Source organism: Fusarium redolens (genome assembly GCF_020744475.1).
Source record: "Fusarium redolens strain MPI-CAGE-AT-0023 chromosome Unknown BKA55scaffold_6, whole genome shotgun sequence".
NCBI lineage: Eukaryota > Fungi > Ascomycota > Sordariomycetes > Hypocreales > Nectriaceae > Fusarium > Fusarium redolens.
The window spans coordinates 2,095,413-2,119,915 of record NW_025763669.1 but is presented as its reverse complement, the minus strand read 5'-3'; the positions used below and the strand labels follow the sequence as shown (position 1 = coordinate 2,119,915).

The window sequence follows — 24,503 nt, the reverse complement described above, 5'->3', positions numbered from 1 at the left end:
ATGATTTTCCCTGGTTAAAACTAATTCTATAAAGTCAACGTAAATGTCTGGTAAACTGAGCTGGAGCTGTTTTGAACTAGGTAGGTATTCTGTATCTATGATTCTATTACAAACAACGGGATTCTAGAGCCAGGACAACCTCAAATTATGTATGACAATAAGGTGATACTGGAGACACATCCAAGTCTGGATCTGGGACATGTATCAGTACTTAACCAATAACTCCTCTCAAACAGCTCGTGCTAGGTATCATGGAAGTGAGAACTCAAGAACTCATCGTGGTCCCAATCAAGTAAAGAAACGACGGGACCATGATCGAGCGCGGATCTGAATGAACCCCTCCTTCCCTTTTCTTAGTCCTATTAAAACCCTCCACACCCAGCATTATCGTTATCATCAGCACATTAAAACATTTATCCAGACAAGTCATCCTTTGCACCACTTCAACTCTTTTCAGGAGGTAACTGGCTCGGCGCATTTTCGTTTGTGACACCACTGTAAGCTGGCCTGGGCTGCATGCCGTCAAACGGGCCAGCCAGGTTCTCGGCAATGGCTTCGTCATAGCTGGGCGGAGCATCGTCATATGGAGGTGCCTCTTGACCCGGGGCCAGTTGTGGTGGATAGAGGGGGTCGTGGGCTGGCTGGGGATGGGCTTGGTTGGCGGTTTGAGGAGGCCGTTGCTGTTGAGGTGACACTGGGACTGAGGAAACCGAGTTTTGTCTGGGTGGCAGACGAGGCGGGACGTTATTTGTGAAGGTTGCGCGTCCTGGCCGCGTTGATCTTGCAGATTCAACGAGTTCAGGAGGGGGTGTAATACCAGAATAAACCTCGACTTGCGCAAAATGTAGTGGCAGGAGGATGACCGGTGGGCTCTTATTGGTAAGGCCCTTCTTTGGCTTGCCCCAGGCTAGACCAAGCTTTAACTCAAGCTCGTATCTCCTAGAAAGATTACAAGTGACGAATGAGGGAGCCACGGTATTGGGCAGAGGCAAGTTCTTCCATACATGGTCTGGAATCACCAACTCTTTCCCAACTTCGTCATCAGGCCCTGTAGTCAGGGGGATGTTGATGTTAGGGTTTGAAACAACAACCCATCGGTTGATCTTCTGGTTTTGGAGCTCGAGCGCGCGAACGTCAGTACGGCCAATAAGCTCCATCTGAAACGATACTAAGTAGACCTGTTCTGGATTGTTGTTGAGCTTTTTGGCGATAAGCCGTAGTGGAACAGGCTTGTTACAAGTCAAGACGCTTGGATGGGGGAGGCGTGCTGAAATCTCAACAGCTGGAGCTGGAGCAATATCTGCAGATGGCTCTGGCGTAGAGGCAGACTTTGAATCTGTGCCGCTTCCAAAGTTGAAGAGAGAAGACCGCTTCTTCTCTGGCTGGGGGGTCATGGGCCGAAATGAGAAGGGACGACGAGCAAAAGCCTCCTGAGTTGTCGGCTTCGGCCGGGGCGGTTCAATAGGGAGGAACTTCAGACCGATCTGATACCGCCAATTTTCCTTCAGCAATCCCGGTCTTTGGATTGTAACCTTGATGTAGTAGCGAATTTCAGCCTCCATAGGATATCCTGTTAATGATGGAGGTAGTGTGCGGGTAACATGACGAAGGTAGAGTTGCTTGCTACCATCCATGACCCTTACACCACCAATACCAAACATTCCTCCGCCCCCAAAACCACCAACGTTGGCCATGCCGCCGATTTTCGACATAGCCATTGGATCGCTGCATGCATTGTTGATGGGAAGCTTGAACTTGAAAGGGAACTCGTGCTCGCCTGCCTGCAGGGGGTATGCGCCGTACGGATTGGAAGAGCTCGCATAATAGTCATCTGGAAAAACCTGTTGTAGTTTGTATAAGATTTTGTGGTTCTCAGCTGCGGTGCTGCCAGGAGGTCGTTGAGGGCTAGGTTGTAGCCTGGCCATGTTCTGTGGATCAAAGGCATTCGGAGCCTGTAGAGCTGTTCCCGATTCTCCTTCGAGCTTGACAACAATGCTTCCAATCTGCTCGGCGCGGTTGAGACCCAGGATGATTCGGCCTTGTACCAAGTCGAGATTGGTATAGAACTCAGGCTGGTTGTCCAGCGCTATTCGAATAGACATGGTGGGTGAGAGTCAGAAGAAGTCTGACAACTAAAGAACAAAAGTCCCCTGTGCGACGTGAGTGCTCGATCTAAGATTGACTCGGACCTAACAGTCCAATAATGTTTGTCGTGCAGCTGTTGTGAGTTGAGCGTGATATGACTTGAGATCTCAACAAGAGACTCTTCGTTTAGAGGAGCGATTCACAATTTGGCGTATCCTCTCGAATAGCTCAAGCCCTGTCAGTCTTGCATTATCTGCATGGAAGAAGCTTGATCGTATTTCATCGACTCTTAGACGGATTGCGCGGGAAACTTAGGTCTGTTGGTTGTACGTCACCAAGGCTACTCAGCCTGAGCCAAGCCCCGCGATACCTAGGCCTCACCGCACCTGACATGAAGGAGGGGTGACTGTGGCTACCTATTATCTCACGAATACTGTGGCGCATTATGTATGTACTCCGGTACCCGTATGTGGCTTACATGATCGGTTGTTTTAGCGCCGCGTCTCCGACAAGCTTTTTACTGTACAGATCTGGAAACTCGAGATTGTGGCCCTTCAACCCAATTCATCGAGGCCAATCTACCAAAAGTCCCTCAAGCAGGGGTAGAAGCCGTCTACCCAAGCTTTTCACGCGGCCACATCTCCGCTGTGCCGCGATAAGTTATAAGATGTATGGTGGAGAAGGTTCGAAGATCAGTTCCCTGGAGATTGGAAATGCTGGGCATCACAGACAGGGCAGGGCAGAAAAGAAGAGAGAACATCCAAGCACGAGGTGCTTTGCAATGCAGATGCATAGGACGCATGAAGAGTGTTGGTGATGACAACTTTTCATGAGCGTCACCTGCTTGATCCAGCCTTGAAGCCTGTCGCAATCTCCACTATAACGTCCGACAAGATCTCAACCAACACAGTTCTTTGACACATCCATCACATATCAACACCTTGGAGGTGGATACAGACCGCAACTGGCATGATACTTTTGTCGGCAATGAGTCTGTCAGGGCAGGAAAGCCCGCGATCGACACCTCATAGCACTCACGGACCCTCTGCCGAGGTGTTTCAGCACCCACAATTTGGCATGAGATGTGCTGCATCTTGAACCAACTGCATATCCAGGGTCCCTCTGTTGACTTGGTGTTGTTCGAGTTCTCCGGAGATCGACGAGGTTTCCTTTTGAGCCAGGATCGGCATTGTTCACGCCGCGCTTCGCAATGCCAATTTACGAGCCCTGTATGATGTATCCCGGAAACACTCCGCGCTTCTGCAGCACCTCGAAGGTTTGGATCATGACATGACCCATCCACTTCCGAGTCACATATGTCGAGGTGCTTGCGATTTTATGGGAACTCCCGATCACCACTCGCGTTAGAGGAGCTCGCGGAATGGCACCATGCGGGCCGCTTGCCGCCCAAAGACCATGAATGCCCCATTTCGCGCTCGTCAACCAACCACGACAAAGCCTGGCCGCTTTCGTGGCCTTGTACCGCTCGCCCGCTGCGTCTGTGCCGTGCGGGCTGCCGCCATTTCCCCGCCTTTATCCCTTCATGATTGGCACACTTAGCCCCCCATCTTAGCCAGCGCAACGACAAGAAGATTGTCTCTTGCAGGCAGAGATTGCCATGAACCTGGGTTATACAACCCTGTCAGGCTCCAGATAAGTTACACCTTTTCTGTCCATGTCATGTCTTGAGTTGCATAGCCATTTCTATGCAGTTGTCCTAGTCATGCCAACCCATCACAAACCTTGCAAACCACTTTACGGATATCATCCTGGCTTGTGATTACAAGGATCCGACACCCAACAACCACATGCTCTTTGATGCTTCATGCCTTTCCTCTTCACTCTGGCACTTTCCATCGACTGGGTGCCATGCAATTTTGTGCTCCTGAACGTCGATCATGACCAAACTTGATTGGTCGTGTTGGCTCATACATCAATTATGGTTCGAGCATATGGCAGTTGTTCTTGTCTGTCATTGGACCGCCCAAAGTGCCGTTTAGTAAAGGCTGAATACCCGTCTCACCCGTTGAGACCTTGTCTAGCTTGTCTTTGCTGTTGCACTGCATCATGGCCCTCCCAACAGTGTCCCCTCTCTGCAGCGCCCCATGGGTACAGAGCCTCACATGCAGGGCTCCGCCCAGACCAGGCAGATGGCAGATGGTAGAGTTCTGATCTGTCTGTCTATATGTATGGGGGCCAAGCCATCCCGTCTTATTCTCCGAGTCCCCCTTTGCTTTTGACTTGGTTGCCAGCCTGTCATGATAATTTGCCAGCCTTTGTTGGTTGACACCGGACGATGGCAGGCGATTGTGGATCGACCTGTCCGGCCTCTGATGGCTTCTACTCATACAATCCGAGTGTAGGCGGCAACGCTGTGTTGCTAGTTGTCTTTGCTCTCCTTGCTCTCGCCGCCATCTACTTTGGCATCCGCTCCAGGACCTACCTCTTCTCCCTCGCACTCACCACCGGGCTTTTTCTCGAAGTACTAGGATTTGTTGGTCGTATTCTGCTTCATTCAAAGCGGGATAGCCAAGGCCATTTCTTCCTCTTCTTATTCGGCACAGTCCTGGGACCATCGCTGATTAGTGTTGCCATCTTCATAATCCTTCCTCACATCCTTGGCATCTATGGAGAGCCACTTTGTCCTTTTAGACCACTTGTGGCTGGCCTCATTTTTTGGGGACTCGGCGCAGTCACTGTGTTATTCGAGCTTATCGGCATCATCTTTACGGCATATGAATCTAATGGAGTCAGCGTATGTTTTCTCAACCAGAGAAGCAAATTCTCATCATGTACTGACTCGAGCAGCGGAAACAAGGAGCAGCGATCACAGCTACAGGCTTGGCCATCCAAGCGTTGTCGTTGATAGCATGCACTGGGCTACACTTCTGGTTCACCCTCAGCTTGAGCACTCGTAGAGGAACCCTCGACGCCAGGCACTCACAGGTCTACTCGTCTTCTCGATTCAAGAAATTCCTCCTAGGTACGCCCTTGTCCTGCGAAATTGTTCTAGGCTAACACCAAACGCAGCAATGGAGATGGCATCTGCTCTCCTGATTGTCTACTCCTTCTATCGGCTTGTCGAGTTTGCAGATGGTGTTTCGGGGGATGTCTTCCAGAACGAGGCTGCTTTCATGGTTGTCGGAGGACTTCTCCCCTTCTTGGCCGCAGCACTCTTGACAGCCATCCACCCAGGCAATGCTTTTGCTGATGCCTGGGCCCCTACATCACCACGCGGGATCAAACGTCAAAGTCGACCGACCCCTGTACAGTCTCCTACCCCTAGTGGCCATCCTGTCCACCATTTATACGACCCCGACATCCGCAAGCAGATCTCACCGACCTCACCAAAACACCGGAACTCAGCTGGACCCCCTGAGCTTCCACAGGGATCAATGGGCCTGCCTGCGCATCCGAAGCCGGTGCCAAGGCCCCCGAGTCCTCGGGACCCTAATGTTCCTCGCAAGGGGCCACCTGCACCGCTGAATCTGGCGGCTGTGCGCGCATCACGAAATAGTTGCAGGGCAGAACAGAGGGGTCATGCACCAAAGGATATGGTACCTGATGGAGAGCTGTGGTAATTAAGTTGGCGAAGAAGTCGATGGCAGGCATGAAGTTACTGCCTTGTTATACTGGAGAGTTAGGTGCGGTTTCAGGGAGCGCTGCTGGCTGGCTTACTCACTGTGATATGATATATGAATTGGCTATCTACTCGCGATGATAGGGCTGGGCAGCCTGTGGAATCTTTTATGTTGTGTGGTCAGAGGTGCTGGGCTTTATGGTTCTCTTGCTGAGGATAGTGGATGATTTTATAAAGTTGGATTTCAATTGGCACTGGTATGGGTGGCGGTTTTGAATCATATATTTGTATGATGCGTCCGCACAAACACCTGCCTCTGCCTCTCATCTACGTTAATATGAATTTACCAACTGAGATATCCCTGTGCCAGGTAATACCAAGACGATTGCTGCTGGGTGCCCTGATGTTCAAAGATGCGGCAAGGTAGTACCACTTTGGCCACTGAGCAGTCTCAAGGCCCTCTGTGTCAATTTACGCTGGACTCAGATAGGATTGTGATTTTTCACCGAGGAAACCCAAGCTCTAGGTTCGTGTACAACTTTGTCTGGGTAGATTTCATCATCCTTTGCAACAAAGTTATTACTTCCTTGCCGTGTTTCCATATTCTCTTCCAAATACCTTCACTCCTCAGAGGTATTGTCTGAAGAGCTATTGAAGTTTGTGAATGTGGTTTAAGGACTATTGCGGGCGCAAAAGCTGATTGTAATGAAACCTCGTATCGTGCCATTGCAGGGTCGCAGATGGCGACGTAGAACTCGATGTTGGTTGTCCTTGCGACACGCATGCTAATAGAACTGCCACCAACTCTAATCTCACGAGGCCGCGCAGATGATTCAGCATAATGTTATTGTTAAAGTCAAAACCCGGAGTGCCAAGATGTTCTATCCAATAGTGTTGTTGTTGACTGGAATGCATGGGTTACGGCCCACGATATATAGTATGCAAGGCACAGAGACATTCTTGTGCTAAGTTAGCGCCTCGCCAGGAACGGGAGGAGAAGACGAGATCGACCGGATCGGCCAGGTTTGACGCTATCGGAAATAGCTTTGACCATTTGTGATTAGAATCGATCTATTGCGCTGAAGGAAACGCGATAGCCATGTTTAAAGCCGATTCAATGTTGCAAAACACGAGCCTCAAATCCCCGAAAGCAAGCACGATGAAACAGGAGGAAACAGGACCCAAGGGTTTGGGAGTATGTCTCAAGACGCATGTTTGTCTCATACTGTTTGGTCGTTGTAGAGGTAGGTTTCTAGTGGCCCAGCCTCTCTCAACCAAGTTGTCGTATATTGGTAGTCGAGATGAGGAGTCTGTTGAAGGCTGGCATACGGTCTCATAAGTACGCTATCGACTTTATATCAATACTATCACTGTCGATCGAAGATTTCGGCACATCCTACTGAAAGAGGACCCTCGTGTAACGCGACCACGAGTTTCGTTGAAGATGCCTCATGATCAAGAACAGAAGATCTACGGCGCTTAGCCGTGTCCGGCCAAGAGAGCCTCCCACCAACGTTTTGGCTCTCGATGGACGATAATGTGGCTTTATAGACCTCTGCCTTATACCCAAGCATGCACAGAACTGTCTAGAAGCGTACGCCATGGCTTGTCATCTCCTATAAAGAATGGGATTATCCCCATGTACCACGCTTCCTCTCCTCTTCAACCTACACTGCACTTCTAAATGCTCAGGCACCTATGTCAGAAACTGAGTGACGCTTCATATTCGTCACCAATGTCTTGCTCATTTGCTCGGATATCGGATATCATCAATCGCAAGCTCGGCAGAGGCCGTCCTTCCGAGTACGACGACGAGGAGAAGACACGAGCTATATCCATCACTACTACTATCACCATCACGACGACGGCAACGGATTCGATTGGGTAGAGGATGGTGGCCCTGGAGAGGGCTGAGTTTGACCCTGGGCACGGCAATGGCCAATCTATTTTATATCTCAACGTTGCCCTTATGGTCATCACTAATATCTTGATGATTTTACGATTATATGTTCGCGGCGTTATGGCTAAGAGTCTTGGGTGGGATGATTTGTTGGCTGTTGTTGCTTGGGTAAGTACTCCCTGAAATATACCACTAAAATCAGGGTCGACTGACATATTACTAGGGCCTTGTCGTGGCCTTTTCTTGTATAGAAATCGTTCTTTTGACAAAGGGTGTTGGATATCACCTACAGGATGTGCCGAAGGAGACGCTGTTTCAACTTTTGTCAGTATGTACTAAGCACTAAATCCTATAAGTATACTCCAGACACTGACTATTCATTGCTATAGCTATTTCCTGTCGACAAGTTAGTTTTCATTTCGGCTGGTGGTTTTGTCAGGCTATCTATTCTTGCTTGTCTTCCTCGCCTCAACAGGGACAGTAAGAGAATCACTCACTCACAAGTTCATGATACTGATCTGAATTAACAGGATCTTTTATGACGTGCGCCTATGGAGCTTTTGTGGCAACCATAATCACTGCCGTGACTTCATTCTTATTTGTCCTTTTGTCTTGTAGCCCGGTATCGTATGTCGCTTCTTTTTCTCCCTTATGCGTTGATTAGAGACTGAGTTGAATAGAGATGTATTCAACGCCGCAAAGCCAGACAGACAGTGCGTTTCGAAGTATAGCCTGTCTCGTATGAGATGGGCTCACTCAATCATTTCAACTATTCTTAACATTGTGATATTTGGCCTCTGTATATGGGTTTCATCCTCAACCAACAGAACACGAGCTAAAGTCATCAACATGACACTGATGCTTTTGCTTGGACTGTTTGCTGTTGTTTCGACAATCACCAGGCTCATTCTGTTGCTTACAACTAACATGAATGTGGACATGTTAGTCAATCACTGCAGAGCCTTGAGAACAATAACTGACATCTAATGCAGAACTTACACCAGCCTTCGAGTAGCACCATTCTTCTCCCTAGAGATCAACGCGGGCCTTTGGTGCGGCTGTCTCTCTGCTTTCCAGCCCTTGTTCGAATGGACCAACAACCACTACTATAATCACTATAACATGAGGAAGCTATCTCGAAGTAGCGCCCACGATCCCCTAAATGATTCTTGGCACAGAGATTACATGACTGCGAATCCTCATGTTTCAATTCACGGACAGCCAAGAGATTTAAAGGGGGATAGGATGGCATCAGATGCTGATGGATTCGCAATGTTAGACAATGAAAGAGGCATCAAGTTGACCATGGAGTTTTCGGTGCATGTGGAAGACAGAGTTTACACCGGAGAAAGGTCAGAGGATATAGTATCGAGGACACCGGCATGGAACGCATTCTGAAAGAAATTGCCTGGTCTTAATAGTAATTGATCAAATACGTTATATTGCTACACCTTATTAATGTTGTTAAGAGTCAACTATTTCAGCTGACCTCTACAATACTCTTATATCAGGACACTGACGTCTGAGGACAAAACATTTGCGACACTTCATGACGAGATTTAATATGTCTATGATGGGTCTAAGACATTGTTTTAGGTAGACAAGGTGCCATATACTTGTGAAAACTCGACAGGGGAAAGCTTTCTTAATGAGCAATAGATTCCCAACAACTTTATAATGTTGGAGTCAAATAAGAAGAAGTGCAACATTGCATGGATCTCAACGCCCTCGTTGAGATTGACAAAGTGATCTATGAATTATGGTTGGACAAAACATCGCTCGACGAATGATTGAGGGTTGCCCATGGAAAGTTCTATTTTTGTAATCCAACTCTCCAGAGAAATCAGGTAAAAGTACGACACATGGGCATGTCTTTGCCGTGGTCCTTTGTTTCGAGTGTTGGGCGCTCTAAGCGATGGACAAAGGACTTCACCCGAGTACCTAGGTTTGTGCAGCCATTACCGAGCCACAACGCCAAGGGACTTGGGAATTATTGATTACAGTTCAGATGGATCTATCTGTTAGAGAATGCCAATAGTTTGAAGCAGAAAGTGCTCTTGGACTTAGATGGATGTAAAACGTGCGATGATCGATGATGAAGTGCATACTTATTAGTTGTAGCCTAGTTAGAAGTAAGTGTGAAATTAGACATTGAATCACCAGAGCCAACTCTCAATGAACATGTTGCGTTTTGTAATAAGAATGTCTGTCCGTGTTCAGAGAAAGCGAACACGCCCGCCAAATAAGACGCTCTCAGGGGTGTGATACAACAATAACCAGACTTGCCTGTAATTAGTCTTGTTAGGTCTTTGTTCGAAGAGAATGCCCATCTTCCTGGTTGTTACACGGACATTATTGACGAACAAAGCCTGTTCAGCTCCAAAGGGTCGTCTTTCAAGGAATTATTAAAGTCTTTGAAATCCTCGATAGTTGCTCATACCAAGATCTGAGACTCCTTCTCATACAACATTTCTTTAATTCTTATAGAACACGAGCTCAAATTCCGAAATGACTGAAGACAACAAGTCAGAGACGGGACACGAGGCCCAGGAAACAGGACAAACAGTTCCTTACCAGCAACCCTCCCCCAAAGACACTGATTCCGGATCTCCCCATAGCCAGAATGAGCCTTTCTTTCATGTTGATTCACCCGTATCAAATGAGCCAACCAGGACTCAAGTGGCCCGAGAGGCCAAAGAAACATACAACAATTACAGAAAAAACCGAAAGACCAAAGGTCACACCTGGTGGGGAAGCAAGCATTATGAACCTGAAAGAGGCGACCCGGATCGCGAATTTATGTTCGCACGGAACATGCCGGTGTCTAACCAAGAGATCGAGGACGCGCAACAGGCATATGATAGTATAATCATAGATCCTGATACAGGTAAACCTAACCCACTGGGTCCTCACTTGCGACCTACAACTCCTCCAATGGAGAGAGTTGAGAAGCAAGTTAAAGGCCTGATGGACCAAGGGGTCGATGTACCTTCTGAACTGGTCAAAGAAATGATCCATCACTTTACCTTCAACAATGGGATGCATTCAGCTCTCTTGATCTGGTGCAGCGGACAGAAGGATGTCCCTGTCGAGCATGTTAACGAGCTCATCAGGAGCATTGATCGGCTGAAGCTCGAGATGGCCACGCAACAGTGTGATGTAACAGAGGAGCTAGAACAAGCCATCCGAGACTGTGAAGAAAAGGAGGTCCGCTGTCAGCAGCTGCAAAGTGAAAACGCCAAGCTCGAGATGGAAGTTCAGAGGCTCAAAGGGGAGATAGAGAAACTTCAACAGGAGAAAAGAGAGAAGGGCGATATACAGAATGAACCCTCTGGTAACTAAACAAGATGTTGGTCAACTGGCCTTGCATACTGACATGACAACAGAGAGTAAGACAGAAGAAGAAAAGACAGACCTTGAGAGTTCCGCACAGGAAAATGGCGATCAACAAGCGAAGGACCCATCGAAGCAATATAACGAACATTCTATCCCGCCTCCAGCCACCATGCAGCTACCTAGGACCCCGTTAACTTCCACCAGAGAAGCCCCAGAGTCTAGCCAGGCCTCACCACTATCACCTGTAACCAAGGAGCGCTTGGAGAAGAAGGTCTCCGAAGCAGAATCGGAAAGGGATATGTTCTTGGATCAATTGGATCACGAACAACGCAAAACGACGAAACTTTCAGGCAAGATAAAGGATCTTGAGAAGAAGCTGCGGTCAGTACGAGCCGCACAATCGAATGGCAGCGCTTCGGCATTTTCACCTGGTTCGAAACGATCTGCAGGTATCATCCAGAAGGACGCTCGCAGGGACCAGGTCAAGGAATTGCAGTCACAAGTGCAAAGTCTCAAAGAGGAACTTCGCGCCAGCAATGACGGCATAAGAGTTCTGGGAAAGGCCAACTACACCACGGTTGACACTCTAATAAATGCAGTTCGGGAGGAGAACAAAGGAACCAATAAAGAACAAGCACCGAGCCTCGTGGATCGAATTAACTATCTGAACTTGGTCTGCTTCTTCCGAACTCGCAACTATCTCCAACTTGCTCTGCGAGAGCGTGATCATATATTGGCAAGAATTCTCCTGAATGACGCTAATAAATGGGTCAAGTCGTGCAAAGAGGATTTCGAAACAATGGATCCAAGCGTCAATCTCCAGATCGAAGCCTCGATGCTCATTCTTCACGGTGTGAGGAAAGTCTTGACGACTAAAGACAAAGACGTCATGGTTGAAGGCATAAAACACGTCAGATATGGACGCGATGAACTTAACAAGTTCTCAAAAAATGACTCTTTTTCACAGCTTGTGCAACTTGCCGATTCTATCATTCAAACGACCAAGTACGACGAGGAGCAGAACAGTCTGGGTATCAAGAAACTTCCGTTCAACCCCTTCGCGAAGAAGAACAAGCTCACCTACGCCAAGATCCAGGAGACTATCAAGGACAACCCAGCCATGAAGGCAGAGGCGCTGCGTCTTACGGGTGTCCATTCTCCTTCATCTCCCCAGAAATGGAGAAAGGACAAGTAAGGCGAGGGCCTCGAGCCGGATGAGAGCATCAAGTGAGGATATTTCAGGTTTGGGTATGGTGATATTGTTGGTATAGTCATCCACGGAATATTAGGGGAATGTTAGGTTTGTAGGATTTGATTCAATATTTCTTCTCCCCCCCTCCCCCTTTTCCTTATTCTTCTTATCCTCTATATGCCCTTAGTATAGTTTATCTCTCCATAACAATGCGGATGCTAGAATCCAAATATACTACCTGAGCGACTCGTCATCTTTTATGTGCGTATGATATGTCCCTATTTCTCCAATGACAGAATTATGGCGCGCTGTAGCCTCCATCGATAACAAAGTTGGCACCGGTAGCGTATGTGGAAGCATCTGATGCTAGGAACAGATAAGCGCCCTGGAGCTCATGAGGCTCGCCCTCACGGCTTATGTTCTTGTCAGCAAATCGACTGTATAAAGATAGGGAAATCATACCCTAGAGGAATCTTGTCTTTCCAAATATCTTTGGTCTCTTGGGGCACAAAGTTGGAGATTTCTGTAATGATATAACCGGGAGAGATTGCGTTGGCACGAGCAAATCGAGCCCACTCAACAGCCAGACTCTTGATGAGGTGGATGACACCAGCCTTGGCAGCATTGTAAGCAGCCTGGAGTTGGGGAGTGTTCACGATACTTCCACTCATGGACGCCGTGGCAATGAAACTACCAGATGTGTAGTTTGTCAAAGGTTGGCCGTTAATACCAGTTCCTTCGACCTTCTGACGGCGCCAGTGCTTAGCTGCAGCTTTGGCACAGTAGTAAGTGCCGTCGAGGTTGGTCTGGACAACATCACGGTAGTGATCAAGAGGGCCATCGACCATGGGACCTTTCGTCCAAGGAATACCGGCATTGGCCACGAAGATATCTAGCCGACCGTTAAGGTCCTTGACTGACTGGTCGACGGCCTTCTCAACAGCTTCAGCATCTCTCATATCGACCTGATAGGCCTTGACTAGAGAAGGTTCGTTAGAAAAGAAGACCTTTGGAGGGGGTTGCAACTGCGTTACCTGTGACGTTGTATTTCTTGGAGATTTCTTCAGCGCGCTCTTCAGCTTTGTTGCTGGTACGGAACCAGATTGCGATGTTGGCACCAACTTCAGCGTAGGCCTCGGCGATAGAAAGACCGATACCAGCAGCTGCACCTGTAATGATGGCAGTCTTTCCCTGGAGAGAGAAACGCTTCAGGATGGAGCCTCCATCGACCACGCGATTCTCGTCATGAACGAAGTTGCCTCCATTGAGGGGGTTAAGATTAGACATGCTGAGTACTGTTTGTATAACAGATAAGGGTTATAAATTAAAGGGAGACGACAGAAGAGAGAATGTGTCTTAAAAGACACGGTAGTGAATATCGTGATCCATGAGCTTTTATACGATCCAAGGATAGCAATTGCTGGTCAAATCCCATCCCCTTGTTCCGCCCCCCCGGAACCCTTCCTTCTTGAAAGCCCCTCTGTTTATCAAGAATCGGTGGCATCGGCGACTCACGGCCCTCTGATACTAAGATATTCTCCCTAGTTGGGACATTCCGAGGTCACTGACACGACAATTCCTTGTTATCACCGCTGTTCCGTCTCCATCGTGAAATATTCGGAGTTACCCAAACAAGACATGTGAGAGCACAACAGACTAGCGGTCGAAGGAACATTCGACGACTAAAGCCGTTAGTTGTATAAAAGAAGAAAGGCTTGATGGAGACATTGTCAGCTATTCGTCAATGGGACCGTTGGCTCCATGGTATTGAGTCTCTGATTGGCTAGGACCCCTGCTTTGGGGGATGTGGGAAGAAGTCCCTAGGGCCTGGCCTTCATAAGATTCACCATCAGGATCCTATAGTGGAGGGCTTCATGATATGGACCTGGAGCACCCCTCCTCAGTCATTACCCCGCAGAGGTCACCGAAGATACTTAGGCATCTTGGAGTCCTCTTGTCGACTCTTCCATTCCACGAATGGAGGGAAATCGGCTTCAAGTGAAGGTACTGTTGAGCCTACGGTCATGGCAAATCATCGCAGGACTTTCTCAAATGGTCTTGCCTTGATATTTATAGAAGGAGATTTCCCATCCATTTCTTGTAGCATCGATTGATGGCCTTGTCGACGTCACCTGCCCCCCACACCATCATGATACAGTGAGTAGTAGTGGGTGGGGTTCTCAACTTCCCCTCCATAACACCGCCCATCGCCTTGATGAATCAAAATTTTGGGCCTCATTTACTCTTTGGATTTCATTTAATGCCCAAGAATATACTGGTTGATGTAATATCTCATCCCATGAGTAATAAGTGAGCTGTTCTTCTATAAATTGACATATATAACTCCCCCGTCCTTTCATCCATCATGGCAGGCACAGCAGCTTCCCCCAGGCCTCATCGTCCCTATGATTCAAAGCTTGGAATAGTCACAGGAGGTTCTCGAGGTCAGTATGCGACCAAATACTTCTAATTTACAACGTCGCTGACTCGGTTAAGGTATTGGTGCTGCCGTTGCTGCGAGACTCGCTGCCAAAGGCTGCAATCTTCTCCTTGTTTACACTTCCAACTCGTCTACAGAACAAACCAGGAATCTTTGCGGCGAGCTCTCATCTTTGCACAATGTGAAATGCCTTGCAGTACAGGCCGATTTGGGCAATCCGTCCGAAGCCTCTCCCAAAATCATTGAAGCTGCACGTTGCCTTCATGATTCCTATAGCCCACACAAGCCTTTCCAAATCGATATACTCATCAACAATGCCGGTGTCTCGTCGAATCAGCATATGAATGATGAAAGGCATGGAGAAATCCAAGAAGTAGAGTTTCACCGCGTCTATAATGTCAATGTCTTGGCCCCTCTCCTCTTGACCCAGGCTGTCGCCCCGCATCTTCCCGCAAACCGCGCGGGCCGCATTGTCAATGTTTCCAGTGTATCTTCGTCTATCGGGTATCAAGGCCAATCTGTTTACGCCGGGAGTAAAGCAGCCTTGGAAGCAATGACACGGACCTGGAGTCGTGAGTTGGCTACTCGTGCTACCGTCAATGCTGTCAACCCCGGACCTGCTTGGGGAGATATGTACGCAGCCGCTGGGCAGACTTTCTGGAAAATAAACCAGCCTTATGTCGACGCAGCCCCACTGGCGCAGTACGACGGTGAGCCGGAGGTTTTGGCTATGGCTGGGTCTGATGCTGAACGCTTTGATCGGACTGTACGTGAGAACATGGGTAATCGAAGACCAGGATTTACGACCGAAATCGCTGGTACAATTGATATGCTCTGTTCAGAGGAGAGTGGTTGGACAACAGGAAGTGTAATTTGCGCAAACGGTGGCATGAAAATGTCAATCGCTTAGAAGTTTTCCTACACACTTCCGTCACACGCCAGCAAAGACATAGATGAACGGACCGATCCAGAACTTCACAAATTGTCACATCCGAACGGGTTCCCGCTTCATCATGAAGGGGTAGCCCGGGTATCTAGCCCTTGTGATTGCTCATACTAGCAAATTATAGCACGACCTTCAACGCGGCAAGTTCAGCCGGTTTCAGAACAACCGCTGATAGAGTGAAAAGGATCAGGCGTACAGTCGATCATCGCTTTCCATCTTCTCCTGTGGCTAGACGCATGTTGCTCTTTCCGAGGTGGCAATGAAGAATTTGCATGAGAAAACAATCCCTTGTATATAGTTGCCTTCACAGCCCCTCGCCCTATGCTTGCCTGGGAACACACCTGCGGCTGCTGTACTGCAAGCATAACCGCGGATGTGCTGTCTGCATCGGGGGCTTAGGCAAGAAAACAACACTCAATAGCGTGGATGGCCACGGTCAACAATAAGCCAATTGTATCAAGCAATACTGATATCTCTTGGGGGGTTCTGGCGGTTTCTGGCAGAACTGAAACGGTGGCGCTTCATGAAAGGAAAGGAAAGCACACAGTCATGGCTGTGTGTAACCATCTACACCATACATAATGCCGAGTACTTTGCGAGGAGCCTCCTCAGCATTATTGGTTACCTCATGTCATGACATCAAGTATCTCAATATCGTGTGACGACATTTAATAGATTCTACATATCTGTCAGCTTGACAAAGCATGCTTGTGTCACGCAATGCCGTCGCATCTGGGGTAGAAGCCGACGATACACACAGGAACCATGCTTTAAGGACGAGGCATATTTCTTGGTGAAGTGTTGGTTGGTCATGAAAGCGACCGAACAAGAGATAAGGGAAACGTTGAGACTGGTGGAACCAGAGAAGTTAAGGTGCAGAGAGATGTTTTACTTTTTCTTGGTGATATCGCCAAAAGCAGCTTCGCTCGATGCTTTGTTCGATTCTTGCATTTTATTTTCGAGGTTCCAGTGATAGATTAGGCCACATCACGTCACAATCTGAGACTTCCTGACTTGAAATCACAAGCGAACCCAGCCAGGACGTCAACTTTGCCCTGCGGTGTCGTTTGGCGAACTTCAGGAACTAGATCAAAAGTCTAGCCTTATTTCGGATATGCATGAAACGATTCCTCAGAATCATGGTAAGAAAATGATATGTTATGAACAAGTCTAAAACACCTCAAGTCATACAACACACATACGGGTTGTGTGTGCATATACTCAGGCACGAGAGTTTGATCATCCCTGCAAACTCCTTGATATGTTTGTAGCGAGCCAAGCATTTACAAGTGACCAAGCCATGTGGAAAAGGTTGCCACAAATCGAGGATAAAGTTTGATGACGGTTACCTCTCTCATGGACTATAGTCTACAGTCAAGTTGTCGCATTTCATCTGGCATTTTGTGTTCAACTGCTCCTCCTGAAAGACACCCAGAAGACCAGTGATGGGGGGAGCTCGTAGCCTCGACTTAGGGCCGGGATACTGTACAAATCTTTACAAATATTTTCTTCCTGTAGCCCAAGCCTTTTTTGAACCATATATATTTAATCAAAGCAAGTGCTCATGCAGAAGTGGAAATACAGTTTCACCCTCGAACAGTGTCAAAGGTGGCCGAAGCAGACCAGCATATCCGATGACGGACAGAGATTGTTGTGGCTTCGAAACTAATGCGCACACCTCACTTATGAAATGCGTTGTGCCTATAGTTAGACGCCGCGAATCGATTCCGAGTTGTCTCCTTCATGATGATTCATGCTAGTTCCCGCGATCTTTGGACATACAGCCACTCACAGATCAACCTCCAACATCAGTCATACTCTGCCCGGAGTTCGAAATCTGTATAACTGTTGGCGGTAAAATTTTTGTCAGTAATTCAAAGCTACGGGTACGGGCCTAAAGCCCGGTGTCTCTGCTACTGCAATGAGCCGCTCCTGAAATCTCCTTGGAGCTGTCTCGAATGTCCCGATGGATCCTGCATATCAACTCTGGAAGACTGTTATGTAGCTGATCCGACATATTTACGATAAAACGCGAGACTATCAGCTTGCAAAAGCAACGCCTCGAACCATATGGACAAACCAAAGATATAAAAGGGGGTAACTGCCATCAGTCTCAAACATTGGCCACATCTCATTCAGTCGTTACCGTGTGACTTCGGAGATTGATCCTCTGACACACTGGTAACCCCCCTTGATTTACTTCTTCACGATCATTGTGTCTTGTCCTACTTAGTACGGGCCACCAAGTCGACGGCAACGCCTGCTTATTTCTCTCTCTCCCCTCTCTCCTGTTAGCACAATCTCTTCCCCTTCTTCAGATCTGAAATTCTTTGTCAATTCGATTCTCAAACTTCACTCGCACTTCGATCTCACCATGGCAAGAGGTTCGACACATCCAGACCCGGCCTTTGCCGCCAAACTTGCCCGTCGCCAACAACTGAACTACGATGCCATGGTCTTCTTTGCGACGGCTATGACTGCTTTCTACTTCACCATATGTATAACCATTCTTCTCAGAAGGCTTTGTGTTGATCTAGGCGCTTCGCGCAAGCCAAACATTGCCACAGCGATCTTTCGGTAACAGTTTGCCCTTATCTGGAAAGGAGCATTGGTCTAACTGTATGACAGGCGCATGAGAGCGAGTGCTTTTGGAAATATCGGGAGATCCCCATCGGCAGGATATACGCTTGTTATATTCGGATACGTAGTTATCAACGCGATCGTTACTTTTACTTACTTAGACAACGACAACATGCCACTTCTTTCCAACATGGCTTCTAGAACTGGATGGTAGGTTTCTAAACATATCTTCTACCCACAATTCTAACGTAATTTCTACAGGATGACTATTGCAAACCTTCTCATCGTCATCCTTCTTTCTCTCAAGAACACTCCTATTGTCATATTCATGACCTCTTCATATGAACGTCTCAACATTCTTCATCGTATAACCGGTTACACTACTCTTATCTTCGCTATCGTACACTCTTGCAGTTACGCTGCTGTTTTTGGAGCCCAAAACTTTCTCCAGCGTTTGCTTGCGAGAGAAGAAATCTTTGGCATGGCCGCTATGGGCTCATTCTTAGTCCTTGGCTTTGCGGGAGCTGTCCTCCGTACGTGGTGGTACGAACTATTTTACTACCTTCATGTGGTATTCTGGATCCTTGCTGTCATCATGACTGGTCTTCATCAGCCGGAGCCTAGCAACAAGGTTCTATACGTCATTTTTGCTTCAGCTGGAATTTGGGTCCTTGAGCGTGTCGTCCGCCTCGTACGTATCATCGTCAACAGCGCCAATAACACCGTCACTCTCATGCCGCTTCCCAATGGCGGTACTCGTGTCACACTCGCGAAGGCGCCGTATGGATCTTCATCTGGCAACCATGGCTTCCTTTGGATCCCCGCGGTACGCGCCGTCGAAACCCACCCTTTCACGATGGTTGCTACTAATCCCCTCGAGTTTGTCGTGGCAGCCTACGACGGATTTACTCGAGCTTTGCACAAGTGTGCCCTTGAGAACCCGGGAATCAGATTGAAAGGGTCAGTTGAGGGTCCTTACGGTAATCACCCTGATGTCAAGGGGTATGACAAGGTCATGCTTATAGCAGGGGGTAGTGGTGCAAGCTTCACGGTTGGCGCGGCCCTAGACATGCTCAAAAGACTGGACACAGATGCCGAGGTTGACATTGAATTCGTATGGATGATCAGGAAACCAAGTAAGTCCACGTTGAAGACCGTGATTTCACGATACTAACCAATATTATAGCATATTTCACCTGGTTTGCCGACCATATCGAAACTTTACGTCAAGACCATCGTGTATCGACCAAGATTTATGTAACACGAGCTTCAGAAGCCGAGATTGTCCCCCGGAGGCAGCTTTCGTCCCGATCGCACGCGTCTTCAAGTAGCACTTTCGTCGAGTCCGACCCAGAAAAGGATGTTCTTCCCCACGTCGATACTACCAGATTATCACTTGACATTGAGAAGAACGAAGTTCTCTCACCAGCGATAGACGCTTCTCCGGGCCATGCTTTTCACGTTGGGAGACCAGATGTCGCTTCCCTTGTGAAAGAACTGATAGAGAGTACACCATCCGACAAACGGGTGCTGTTGATGGGCTGCGGACCACGGACGCTCATGTCAGCCGTTCAGAACGCGGCTGCTGACTGTATCGTGGAAAACAGAGCAGGTGTTGAGTTGCATCTGGAGCAATTTGGGTGGTAAAGGAATTCTCATGAAACATGCCTTTTTTTCCGCAATGAAGGACTTGACTTCATGGTTTATTTCATTGCACATGATTGCACATCTGGGCTAGTCTCGAATGGTTTACAAAATGGGTTTGAGGTTGGCGAACAAATGAACATGTTAAATGATAGCCGGTAGCAGTATCAAATTTCTAAAAAGTTTTGGCTCTTGAGCTTTTGTAACGTACTGACTATCATATCGTATCAAACATATGATACATACACATGTACATGTCCTTGAAACTATAGCTAATAAAAAAGTATGTACCAATGTCCATCCAGAACAAGGACCTGTTGGGTATAGAGCATCAAAAAACAATTCATCCGTCATTGACCCAACCCGACGCCTCCCTTTTTCGCTGTTTATGAATCCAAGAGGTCCGAAAGTATTCGGCCGTAAAATATATACAAAGATGGGTGAAAAAGAGTCGTCAACATTAACTATGATGCCGCATTATCGCGACTATCTTCGCATTGGTGGATCGAGGGTTGTGAAGACCGGCGCCGAGTGCTGAGGAACTTGGCACTTATAACCTTGGTTCCATGTGACACCTTATCCAAGAACCCTTGGGATTTCTCCTTCATCGTGCTTTGTCGGCACGCCCTCCCAGCAATCGCTGTCTCCATGGGCGACGGCATCTCTTCATCCGGCTGACTGAGGGCATCACGCACTGCAGGGCAAGGATCGACGAGTTGCTTGGCGTCGCTGATAAATTGGAGAAAGACCGAGTAGGACATGCAGACGGCCTGGAGGACAATGACGACGATGAAAGCAGTTCTGACGGTGCCTCCGTGCTTAATTATGCCGTACATGACAAAGGGGAAGAATCCGGGGCCGGAACTACCCATAGTGATAAAAGCGGCAGCACGTTTGGTGCGTCGACCTTGGCCACGAAGACCGATGGCAAAAATAAGAGGGTATATAGGGCCCTCGAAGAAGTAAAAGAGAACAATAGGTATAATAAGAAGGTTAGGGTTGGGTGGACGGACAACCACAGGAAGAAGGGCAAAGACGAAACAGCCAGCAATGCAGGCGGTGAGGATGGTACGGGGTCGTGGGAAGCGGGAGCGGTATACGGAGAGATATGCAAGGCCGGCTGCCATGAAGCGGGACACGGCAAAGGCGGTATGCGCGATGAGAAGATAATCGGGTATCGAGAGTGCGATGCCAGGAGGTTTATCGGGGTTAGGAATATCGCCTGCACCTTCGGTTGCTTGCTCGCCGGTATTGGGTGTGTTAGGGAGTATGGATATCATGAGGCTGCGGAAGTAGATGCTGAAACACTCCTGGGCTGCAACGTAGGTGTATTGAGCAACAACGGCGAGAATGAGACTCCATGTGCGGAGCTGTAGACCGCCTCTTTTCTTCTGAGGATCCATAGGAAGATGCTTGGCAGACTGCTCAAGCTCACGGTCGCTCACCTCGGGAAGCGGCATGTAATAGAAGAAGAGACCTAGGGCAACACACAGGAGTGTGATTCCCAGGTACGTCCATTGCACGTTGATGAGTGTCATGCTGGTCGCGTTGTTCTGCTCGACAATGCCCTTGAAGAAGACCTTCTGGGCGAGCAGGCCGCTAAGGACACTGCCAGTGCCTTGGATACCTTGCGCCATGAGAACGCGAGTCTCGCCGTATTCGGGAGGGCCGCAAAGTATTAAGAATGCATTTGCGCCAACCTCTAGAATTGATAGACCAAACCCGACAACGAAGTTGCTGAGCATGAATCCGGCGTATGATTGGGTAACAGCCGAGGGCCAGAAGATGACAGTTCCGATCCCATAAAAGCATAGTCCAACGATAAAAGTAACTTTGAAGCCACCAACGCTGTCGTGGCCGTTGGCCTTGTGTCGCTTCGATCGGTTGTGTTCGTCGCGCCTAAGAATCCATTCACCCACTAGCAGGGGTCCAAAGAAGTAACCGCCTCCAAAGTATACAGACGTCATGCCAAGTGTTTCAGCTGTGGTCATATTGTCGACTTTTGCAATGACGTTGTTCAAAGTGTTGAGTAGGCCATATGATATTCCCCATAACAAAAATAAGATGGACACAATTGTGCAGTATTTGAATGACTGCTTCTTGTTGCATTTGAGCATACTTTTAGGCTTTGTCATGTTGACGAAGCCAAAATAAACACCCTCGACAGTTCCGGTAGAAGACGTCATAGTTGTTGATGTTTGAAAGGTCCCATTACTCTGGTAACCACGTTGCGCAGGACGGGTTGGGCCTGGTTCGTCGAAAGGGGTCGTCAAAAATTCCATCGCACTCATGGGAGCGTTAGCATTGAGAGGCTGTGTGCCAGTTTGCGCGACAGGAGGTGGCTGCTGAATACTGGCGCGATGGCCTGTTGAAGGCGTGTCTGAATCGTTGGGCCCTTTGGGTGTGCTGGCGCGAGTTCCATTGGGGTCGTAGAGCATGGAGGGAAGCAGCTTAAGGACCAGAGGCTTCAATGTCGGGACGCAGGCGCACATCATACCGACGTTAACCTCAACAGCACTCCACATAAGCGATCGCGAAGCATTCCAGGCAAAGTCGGTCTGTCCACCAAATCGAGACTGGGGGTCGGCAGTTGTACTGGTTGGTGCTGTAATGGCTTGCTGCAGGTAGTAAATTCTGACCACATCGACAACGGTAACGAATATTCCAACAGTAAAGGTGAGGACCAGAATTGTTTTCTGGCGAGAAGGGAGGCGCATGCCGGTGAGAACAGGTATAGGTAGAGCGAGAATGGCCAGGTCTGTAACGATGTTGACGGGGGAAGAACATATGAACTCGGTAAGTAGTGGTATACACTTCGCGCGTTCGTCGTAGTCAACATCCCAAGCGGCTTGTGTCGGGCGGCATTGGAAAACGTTCATGAAAGTGAGAATAACACCAGCGATATTAACAACCGCAAGTGTCAACCAAGAGGCGAATCGAAGTACTCTTTGGGTGTGCTTGGCCAATCGGAGGTAGAATATGAGTACGGAGGTTTTGGTGGCCATTAACGCAGGATTGTACAGGATGGAAAAGACATATTCGCAACGGCGAAGGGCGGGTAAGCGGTTCGGGTCGATGTTTTCGTCGTGTCGTCCGAGGCCATTGTGAACGCCAAAGCAGATGGTGAAGGAGAGGAAGAAGGCAAAGAGCCATGCGAGGATCATGACGCGGTCATCCCAGGTGACATTCCTAACAATAAAGGTCCGCGAGACAATTCGTGCTGCGACGAAGACTGTAGCGAGGACGAGAGTGGCCGTTGTAACGGCGAAGACGACCGGCCCACGATCGGGAATGCCTCCATCGTCGGTGGAGGCCGAGTCGGACATGTCGAGGACGGAATTGGAAGAGACATGGACTCGTCACTCGTGAAACTGTGTGTGAAGCTGAGATCGAGGTCGGCTTGACAAGTTGGAGCCGTTGCTACCTTGATGAGCGTGCCATGTCTTCCAAGGTTCGATGTTGGAATATCGGGATGGATTTCAGGAGATTACTAAGAGAGTAGGATGAAATTGGATCGACAGAAGAGTCGGTTGGAAAGTCGAGTTTTGGTGGGTAGAGGCTACCGAAGGCTAATAAGCCCAGGGCAGGTAACGTAACCTTGGGATCGTGACTGCCCGTGCTGGGCTGTCAGATGGCGGATATTGTCTGGTTTTCGGCGTACTGCGGCGGCGTATTCCCGTCGGGATGTGCCTACCTGGGGGATGATAAGATACCTGGGAAGAGATGAACAAGGAACAGAAAAAGGAAAGAGAAGATGATCTGTTGAAGATTTTGCTAATAACCGAGAAAAAGAAAAGATATAGGTCTCCTTACCCGTCCTGTCAGGTTTATGCTTGTCCTGGTTCTTTGATTGTAGAAGGAACAAGCAAGAAAAGCCAGGCCAGGTTCTGCTCAATCGTCAAAAGTGGTTGTGTCCAAGGTCCAAGCCCCCCAAAACCCGCCGGAGAGAAAAAACCGGGGTGAGTTTTTTTAGCGGCTTTAGCGGGTATCTCAGCCACCAAACAGTGGGTAAGAGTGAGCCAGCCATGAGGTGCCCCGCCGGCACTCGGGAGACCGTGGAGCTGGGAGCGCTGGACCAAGAGGCTAAATAAGAGTCTACACCCAACGATGTGGATACTTTTACAACGGCATTCCACAGAGGCAGTTCGATTCAAACGGTGAAGACTGAAGCGTGAGATGGGGACAAGAGTTTGGTAACATTTGGGCTATTCTAAAATTGGATGAGTATGAGGACTTGGATAGTAGGGAGACGATAGTTCTACACAGTTGAATGAGTAATGAAAGTCAAGTCCCTTTAGGTCGTACTGCATACGAGTCAATGGATAATTTACCGACTAATCGGGTACTCGATTGTCAGGTGACTTGAGTCGTTGGGTAATTCTGGGGTTGATGCCTTTTCTGTTGACCCATCGGTCTAACCTTGACTAGGAATATGTTTAACAGATCCAATGTCATTGATGCCCGGGGTGGATAAATTAAGGTTGTTGTTGTTTTAGCCATTGATTATTAGCTATTGGCCCCATTGCATTGAGACCTGCATAAGACAAAAAACCATACAAGAAAATCTCTTCAGGGCAGATCCAATTCTCTGTCTCGGCAGGGTCTTAATTGAATCTTGGCTGCTCATCTAAGCTAAACTCAACTTTACCTTCAGTTCGGTCGCTTGATTAGGCGAATGATGTTTGACGGTAGCATCCTCTAAAAAATGCCGCGCACGAAATTGAGGGGAAGATGACATTGACGCCTGATGAATGGTTGATCGATAAAGTACGCTACGTAGTGGTTTCTATTGGGGGAATT

The 24,503-nt window shown here is 48.3% G+C and overlaps 9 protein-coding genes across 9 annotated transcripts; 6 read left to right on the top strand and 3 right to left on the bottom strand.

Annotated features, from left to right (window-relative positions):
• Positions 1 to 443: 443 nt before the first annotated feature.
• On the bottom strand, positions 444 to 2,102 carry BKA55DRAFT_592999 (uncharacterized protein; the record flags this gene model as incomplete). Its single annotated transcript, XM_046195482.1, has 1 exon — positions 444 to 2,102. One exon carries the CDS (start codon positions 2,100 to 2,102, stop codon positions 444 to 446), a length of 1,659 nt encoding a protein of 552 aa, XP_046051340.1.
• A 2,279-nt stretch (positions 2,103 to 4,381) lies between these two features.
• On the top strand, positions 4,382 to 5,666 carry BKA55DRAFT_538147 (RTA1 like protein-domain-containing protein; the record flags this gene model as incomplete). The annotated part of the gene is made up of 3 exons (XM_046190004.1): positions 4,382 to 4,840; positions 4,894 to 5,068; positions 5,116 to 5,666. 3 exons carry the CDS (start codon positions 4,382 to 4,384, stop codon positions 5,664 to 5,666), a joined length of 1,185 nt encoding a protein of 394 aa, XP_046051339.1.
• Positions 5,667 to 7,138: 1,472 nt separating this feature from the next.
• Positions 7,139 to 9,014, top strand: BKA55DRAFT_565006 (uncharacterized protein). Its single transcript, XM_046192517.1, has 6 exons — positions 7,139 to 7,733; positions 7,789 to 7,893; positions 7,955 to 8,045; positions 8,096 to 8,192; positions 8,246 to 8,506; positions 8,558 to 9,014. Exons 1-6 carry the CDS (start codon positions 7,557 to 7,559, stop codon positions 8,961 to 8,963), a joined length of 1,137 nt encoding a protein of 378 aa, XP_046051338.1. The 5' UTR covers positions 7,139 to 7,556; the 3' UTR covers positions 8,964 to 9,014.
• A 1,059-nt stretch (positions 9,015 to 10,073) lies between these two features.
• BKA55DRAFT_592996 (uncharacterized protein) lies at positions 10,074 to 10,907 on the top strand (the record flags this gene model as incomplete). Its single annotated transcript, XM_046195481.1, has 3 exons — positions 10,074 to 10,550; positions 10,634 to 10,657; positions 10,698 to 10,907. 3 exons carry the CDS (start codon positions 10,074 to 10,076, stop codon positions 10,905 to 10,907), a joined length of 711 nt encoding a protein of 236 aa, XP_046051337.1.
• Positions 10,908 to 11,199: 292 nt separating this feature from the next.
• On the top strand, positions 11,200 to 12,096 carry BKA55DRAFT_507606 (uncharacterized protein; the record flags this gene model as incomplete). The annotated part of the gene is made up of 1 exon (XM_046187350.1): positions 11,200 to 12,096. The coding sequence occupies one exon, from the start codon at positions 11,200 to 11,202 to the stop codon at positions 12,094 to 12,096; it is 897 nt and encodes a 298-aa protein (XP_046051336.1).
• A 295-nt stretch (positions 12,097 to 12,391) lies between these two features.
• Positions 12,392 to 13,380, bottom strand: BKA55DRAFT_508795 (uncharacterized protein; the record flags this gene model as incomplete). Its single annotated transcript, XM_046187468.1, has 3 exons — positions 12,392 to 12,506; positions 12,556 to 13,072; positions 13,128 to 13,380. The coding sequence occupies 3 exons, from the start codon at positions 13,378 to 13,380 to the stop codon at positions 12,392 to 12,394; spliced, it is 885 nt and encodes a 294-aa protein (XP_046051335.1).
• Positions 13,381 to 14,458: 1,078 nt separating this feature from the next.
• Positions 14,459 to 15,443, top strand: BKA55DRAFT_507679 (uncharacterized protein; the record flags this gene model as incomplete). Its single annotated transcript, XM_046187357.1, has 2 exons — positions 14,459 to 14,537; positions 14,590 to 15,443. The coding sequence occupies 2 exons, from the start codon at positions 14,459 to 14,461 to the stop codon at positions 15,441 to 15,443; spliced, it is 933 nt and encodes a 310-aa protein (XP_046051334.1).
• Positions 15,444 to 17,853: 2,410 nt separating this feature from the next.
• BKA55DRAFT_726058 (ferric reductase NAD binding domain-containing protein) lies at positions 17,854 to 19,937 on the top strand (the record flags this gene model as incomplete). The annotated part of the gene is made up of 4 exons (XM_046201127.1): positions 17,854 to 18,056; positions 18,108 to 18,269; positions 18,321 to 19,195; positions 19,246 to 19,937. The coding sequence occupies 4 exons, from the start codon at positions 17,854 to 17,856 to the stop codon at positions 19,704 to 19,706; spliced, it is 1,701 nt and encodes a 566-aa protein (XP_046051333.1). The 3' UTR covers positions 19,707 to 19,937.
• A 230-nt stretch (positions 19,938 to 20,167) lies between these two features.
• BKA55DRAFT_509168 (major facilitator superfamily domain-containing protein) lies at positions 20,168 to 23,029 on the bottom strand (the record flags this gene model as incomplete). Its single annotated transcript, XM_046187506.1, has 1 exon — positions 20,168 to 23,029. One exon carries the CDS (start codon positions 23,027 to 23,029, stop codon positions 20,168 to 20,170), a length of 2,862 nt encoding a protein of 953 aa, XP_046051332.1.
• Positions 23,030 to 24,503: the final 1,474 nt, after the last annotated feature.

Coding starts and splice junctions, on each gene's coding strand:
- BKA55DRAFT_565006 (XM_046192517.1), top strand. CDS start 7,557: ATGGTGGCCCTGGAGAGGGCTGAGTTTGACCCTGGGCACGGCAATGGC. Junction 7,894..7,954: donor CGCTGTTTCAACTTTTGTCA/GTATGTACTAAG, acceptor TCATTGCTATAG/CTATTTCCTGTCGACAAGTT. Junction 8,193..8,245: donor TTGTCTTGTAGCCCGGTATC/GTATGTCGCTTC, acceptor TGAGTTGAATAG/AGATGTATTCAACGCCGCAA.